This window comes from Triplophysa rosa, linkage group LG19 (genome assembly GCF_024868665.1).
Source record: "Triplophysa rosa linkage group LG19, Trosa_1v2, whole genome shotgun sequence".
In the NCBI taxonomy this organism is placed as follows: domain Eukaryota; kingdom Metazoa; phylum Chordata; class Actinopteri; order Cypriniformes; family Nemacheilidae; genus Triplophysa; species Triplophysa rosa.
The window spans coordinates 11,890,862-11,897,538 of NC_079908.1; the positions used below are offsets into that span (position 1 = coordinate 11,890,862).

At 41.1% G+C, this 6,677-nt stretch overlaps 1 protein-coding gene across 1 annotated transcript; it reads right to left on the reverse strand.

Annotated features, from left to right (window-relative positions):
* Positions 1–1,755: 1,755 nt before the first annotated feature.
* Positions 1,756–4,458, reverse strand: LOC130570207 (uncharacterized). The gene is made up of 2 exons (XM_057360402.1): positions 4,346–4,458; positions 1,756–3,388 (listed from the first exon to the last, which is right to left on the reverse strand). Exons 1-2 carry the CDS (start codon positions 4,362–4,364, stop codon positions 1,917–1,919), a joined length of 1,491 nt encoding a protein of 496 aa, XP_057216385.1. The 5' UTR covers positions 4,365–4,458; the 3' UTR covers positions 1,756–1,916.
* Between the last annotated feature and the right edge of the window lie 2,219 nt (positions 4,459–6,677).

A 6,677-nucleotide genomic window follows, 5' to 3' on the forward strand; every position in this document is an offset into this window, starting at 1 on the left:
TCACCAACACAGCTGGCACCGTTTCCTACCCTGGGCGGAGTACGCCCAAAACTCCCTTCGACAGACCTCAACCGGTCTCACCCCGTTTCAGTGTATCCTAGGATATCAACCTCCCCTGTTCCCCTGGTCTGGAGAACCCTCATCGGTGCCAGCTGTCGATCACTGGTTTCGGGAGAGCGAGAGGGTCTGGGACTCAGCTCACCACCACCTCCAGCAGGCTATCCGCAGGCAGAAGCTCCATGCGGACGCCCGAAGATCCCCAAACCCCCAGTATGCTCCAGGGCAACGGGTCTGGTTGTCCACAAGGGACTTACGCCTGCGACAACCCTGCCGGAAGCTGAGTCCCAAATACATCGGACCATTCCTCATCACTCGACAGATCAATCCCGTCACCTTCCGCCTCCAGCTGCCCAAACACTACCGGATCTCCCCCTCCTTTCACGTTTCCCTTCTCAAACCCTTTATTACTCCTGTTTCTGTTTCCTCTACAGACCCTGCTGTAACAACAGATCTGCCTCCTCCTCCACCACCTCTGGACGCCGCCCAACAGATCTTCAGGGTAGAGGAGATCATGGACTCCAGGAGACGGGGAGGTCACCTCGAGTACCTAATCAACTGGGAGGGCTACGGACCTGAAGAACAATCCTGGGTACCACGGATTGACATTCTAGACCAAGCACTCCTACGAGAGTTCCACCAAACCCATCCTGAACGTCCGGGTCCTCGACTTCGAGGTCGACCCCGTCACCCTGGTAGGTCCGCTGGAGCGGACCATGGAGGAGGGGGTACTGTAACGGTTTCAGCACCACCGGCCACGCCCCCCATGTCGTCACCGCCAGCTCGCTTCACCCGTTCCCTCTCCCCGGAGTTCTGAACTCAGTTTCCCAGCATGCACCGCACATCCACCATTTTTGATTAGTCCACACCTGCATCACATCATCAGGATTCTATTTAAGTTTGCACCTTTTTGTTCTTCCCTGTTCAGTCTTGTTGTCTTCACTGCAATTCTTTACCCCGATAAGTATACTTACCTGTTTTTGAAATACTTACCTGTTTTTGGATATTCCTGTTTTTGAAATACTTACCTGTTTCTGGATATTCCCGTTTTTGAAATACTTACCTGTTTTTGGATATTCCCGTTTTTGAAATTAACTCCTTTTTCTTATCTACCTCCGTGGTGTGCTCTCCGTCTACCAGAACCCTGACAGTTCTAGGAGCAACCTTACGGTAAATGTCTTGGTCAAGGAAGAAAATAGCTTTAGATTTATGGCTCCTGCCTTACAGGGACCGACCTCACAACCTCTCATTATTAGCCCTGGCATTTGCCCTGACAGCCCTGAAAGATTGCCATTTATGTATGGTGTTAGCTTTAGTTAGATGATAGCTCTGTATTAAAATATTTGTATAGACAAAGTATGGCATGCTACAGAACTGTTTTTTCAATTCAATTCATTGAATTGAAAAGAACTGTTTTAGGTCCTGTGGTGTTTCCTATATGCAATACATGGCGGAATTATGATTTGCCACAATTCTATTTTTGTTCTGATGATGTGTCATCAGCATATTTTTTTTAATATGTATATACAGTATATATTTAAATGGCATATTATTTTGAGAATATTTTATCATTATATATTGTGTATTGCTGTTAATAAATGTCAAAATCAATCACGGTAAAAAAGACCACTGAAGTTAATTATTAGTATTATTTATTTTGTTAATTCAAGTAAAATATTTCTAAGCAAAAATGTCCAAAAAAAGCAAAAAGTGCAGTAAAATGCATACACCAATTAAAAAAAACATATTAAAAAAATTATGTCACACAGTAATGTCCAGAGATGCTAATCAATCCTAGCTTCAAATACAAAGCTATCCGATTAATTTCATTTCAACATAAAAGACTGCATCAAGGAATTTCAATGAAGATTTGTCATGGCAAAAATGTATGCCACAGATATCTGAAGTCCAGTGTTAACAAAGTCCCACCTTCCAAATATTAATAAACCAAAGATCATCCCAGCAATGGTTACTATTGTTCCTACCCATGAGGACGATTTTCCTGCTACAGCTGCAGCGGCCCCCATGGACACACCAGCTGCTCCAACCACTCCCAGCAAAGCTCCAGCTGTACCACCAGCTCCCAGTATCAGTGGTGATGCTCTAACTATCATCAGAACGAACACAGCTACTACAGACGCCCCCACTACTGCCTTTCCATCTATCTCTTGGGCCAATGGACCACCGACTGTGGCCCCTAAACCAACCTGACAAACTTTTGTCACGAAGAACCCAGCAGATATTGCCTCTACGGAGGACGTGTGGGTCATACGGAAGCTGATGTTTTCCTTGCTTATCTCTTGTCCTGCCCTGCGCATTTTTACGGACATCCCTGCCACCTCCTGTCCGGCATGGACGGTCAACACAGCGATAGCAAATGTGGCAAACATTGTCATGCAGCCTATAAACATCCAAAATGTCAAATGCCGTGACCTCATTAGCCCAAAGGACATGCACAAAACCAGGACTATCAGTATAACAAAAACAAATCTGTAAGCTCCAAAGCCAAAGATGCCAAATCCAGCTGTCACAGAGGCAGTCACTGTCATTGGGATGCCAGAAAATGCCCAAAACTCCATGTATTTGGCTATGACTTTACGTAGGTGCTGTTGAGAGGTCCTGTGCTTCATTTCCACCTCAAAAGCCTTCTGGTATTGTTTCTCTATTTTCTCTCTTTGTCTTTGTTGGGCCTTCCAATCAGATCTGTCTTCAAGCTTTTCCTCTTGAGTTTTTTCCATCTCAAGGGTGATAATCCTTTGTTCAATCTCCACTGCCACTCGCTGTCTTTGTTGTTCCTTCAAAGCATCTAGTCTCTCTTGTTCGGTGTTACTATCCTCATTGCTGTTTTCCAAACTTCCACAGCAATCCCATTCCCTGCATGCAAACCGCACAACAGTGTGCATTAACAGTTTTAACACTGTGAAAATCCCCAGCGCCCAGAGCAGACTGACCACACCATAGCGCACAAGTTGTTCAATGATGGCCCCCATTGCCGCACCGCTTGATGTCATGGCCAGGGCCGCAACAAGCCCAATTATGGCCCATCCCTCACTCTTTACCACTCTTAAGAGCAACAAGCCCACTGAAGCAGCCATAGTGACCCCCAACACGATCGATGTGATTGATGTGGTGAGGGCAGTTGCTCCTAGAATAGTTCCCAATCCCAGTGCCCCAACAGTCTTCATGCCATCTGTGATAGGTTTTATAAGGGTTCCTGAAATGATTTCAGTCATGGCTTGATTCACAGGTACTTCTATGGCTCCCAGTGTACCTCCAGCCACTGCTCCAAGGACAAAGTTAAAGGCAGACTCCATCACTGGGCTCTTGGTCTCTGATAAAAGATAAGAAACATTTTGTCAAAGTGTGTCTCAATAGACATAACCAGTCAGCAAGAAATGATAATGATGAAAAGAACCAGTTTTTCTTTTTGTGTTTGTAGGAATCAGATTTCTTGTATAATTTAGCCTTGCTAAAATGTTTTCTGATGACTTTCTTTCATTTTTGATCACAGTTTTAGATATTTTAAACCATAATGAAGTGGTTAATGCTTCATGATTGATCTTGAAGGTAGCATAGCTAAAAGTAGAGAGCTGCACTGGTAACCATAGTGTTGTACATTCTGACCCTAAAAAGAGAGATACATATCATCTCTATGCGTGTATATACAGTATGATACAGTAAACTTTGCAAGTATATGTATATACTTGTATTTGCAAAGGTATAAAATACTATCATCTAATGACAAATTAGTGGTTAAAACTTAATTCAGTTACACAAAACTGTTCCTTCATCTTATTTATTTGCCAGAGGACAGTAAATGGATTGAAATATGTCTAGCCAGTTAATCCAGATTGTGTTGATGTGTATAATGTTTCCACATGCAGGCAGTAGTAACAGGGTGAATATGACAATGTACAGTTTAACTTTAAGGTTGAATTACATTCAGGTTGTTTTTAACATAATTACTGTAAAAGTATATGATATAAAAATGACATGCATGATAAAAGCCATAAAGGCTTACTGTACATGACATATATTACTGTATCCAAATGCTGCACTGACAAGTGCAACCAACTACATGCAATAAAAATATTTTAATCTTATTTTTGTCTTAGTTTCCAACTGTACCTTTTTAAATGTAAACAATCAATACTACAGATACTGCAACATTGTCTCAGCCAAATCTGAAATATATGTAAAAATGTAATACCATATTTTGCTTTCATAGCAGTTCACCAGTCTCTTTTTTTATGCATAATTTATCATTGTTCACTAGATTTTTACTTACTCTGTTGGGATGACACCATGGCGACCCAGGCAAACACAGATAACGTCCTTCCGCATGTGTGTGAACAATTCACTCTTCAATGCACCTGCATGGCTGAGACAGCAGATCTCTTCCTGCATGTGTGTGTTTTCTGTGTGCAACTGCATCTGTCTCTCTTATTCCTCCACCCACTCCCATTGCGCCCATTTTTATCATTCAAATCTTACAAAAACAAGCCACATTCTTCATTTAGTCTAAAATCTCTTCATTATACCTCTTAGCATAATGTAAAGGGCTCTTATAGTGTCAACAATAGTAACAAAAAAATCTTTCAAAAATTTCAGCTTTGTGAAACACTGTGCTGTACTTCAGCCAAGACAAACAGGTTTGAGCATCAAGCTTCAACCTTATCATTTATCACAGTGTCATGTGAATGTCACACAGATTTCGAAATTCACAGATGTGATCAGAGGTGGGTAGTAACGCGTTACATATACTTCGTTACATTTACTTGAGTAACATTTTGGAAAATATGTACTTTTTAAGTAAAATTAAAAGTGTGTACTTTTACTCTTACTTGAGTAAATTTCTAATAGAAAATCTGTACTTTTACTTCGTTACATAACTTACATTGCGTGACGTTCCTTAGTTCCTTCATTTTAAAATATGCTTTTTAAAACGAGTTCAAGGTTGTCGTCTCTTTTTACGGGCATTCCCGAGTGATCGATTCGTTTGAGTCGATTCTTTTGAAAGCATCAATTGAACAATGGGCAAAACCATTTGAATAGGCTAATGAATCAGTTCAAACGATTTGTTCAGTTCGCAGCACGATCTGAATCATCTGAAGCAGGATTACTCACTCCTCATAGCGCGAAATTTAAGAACACGCAGAACACAAAGAGCGTTGGATGAAGTGGATATTAATCTATATCTATACAATGAAAACTGCAAATGTGTCATATTGTTTGCCAGCAATGATAAATGCCCGCCATTTGCGCGCACCCCCGCGACCTGTTCGTCAGACACAGCAACATGCGCGTTACCTGTCAGACACAGAGATGTGGGCTTGCAGAAATATACATTTGAAGAACAGAAGGAAGAAAACTTGTTGATGTGCGTGTGGTTCACTGTTTACTGTTTGTTTACAAGTAAGAGCGTTTCACAACACACACGTGACACAACACGAGAAAACATGAGCTTTGTTCAAAAATGTGTATTTCATTTAAGAGAGCACTGCAGATGTTCTAGATCATCTTAGGAAATGCTCTGAGTTTAGTTCATGCTTTAGTTTGACATGGTCTATTATTCTAAATAAGTTGTGTAAACTACATTGACATCAGGACTAGATGAAATTTACAGAAATGCTCGTCTCTTCTGTGTTTGTCTATTCTTTAGTCTCTCTAGTATATTGCAAAGATATCTGCTTATGATAATTAAAAATATTGATTAAAATGTAATGTTAAAATATTGGCGTTAATATTCATTTAATGTAGTAGGCCTATATAATCAGATACAAAGTAACTAAGTAACTAACTACTTGAGTAGTTTTTTCATTGCATACTTTTTTACTTTTACTCAAGTAAATTTTAAAATAGTGACTTTTACTTTTACTTGAGTAACAATTTCTCTAGTTACTTGTACTTTTACTTTAGTAAAGATTTTGGCTACTCTACCCACCTCTGGATGTGATCTTGCACCTCCAGAACTCTTTAGATAGAAACTAAATGTTCATTTCAACTTGAAAGTAGATAACCTTGTTTGTTCTCTTTTTCAGGGCCTCATAAATATGCTGCAACTGCTCTGCTTTAATAAACTGTGTAGTGTGTCATTCAACCCAAGAAATTATACTGCACATAAAAAAAGAATACATTAAGACATTCCCTCCATAATTACCACGTGCTATGTAACACAGAAACAGATTTTGCAACCCCTTTGGAAAATTAACCAAACATTGTAGGAACCATGTTTTTTTGGTGTATTGATTACTATTGGCAAAACGTCTTGGTTACGGGTGTAACCTCGGTTCCCTGATGGAGGGAACGAGACGTTGTGTCGAACCGACAGAATGGGGTTTGTCTTGAGAACCTATCATCTTCTGAGTATTTAGAAAAGGCCAATGAAAATTGGCGAATGAAATTTGCATGCCGGACTCCTCCCGGATGTCCGGGTATAAGAGGGAAGCCGGCGTGCTCATTCATTCACCTTTGGTCTGAGGAGCCTTAAGCATCCTCCCCCGACCGCTGGGGTGGGCGGCCAGTGTTGTGGCATGAGGGACACAACGTCTTGTTCCCTCCATCAGGGAACCGAGGTTACATCCGTAACCAAGACGTTCCCTTTCTGTCGGTCTCTCGAC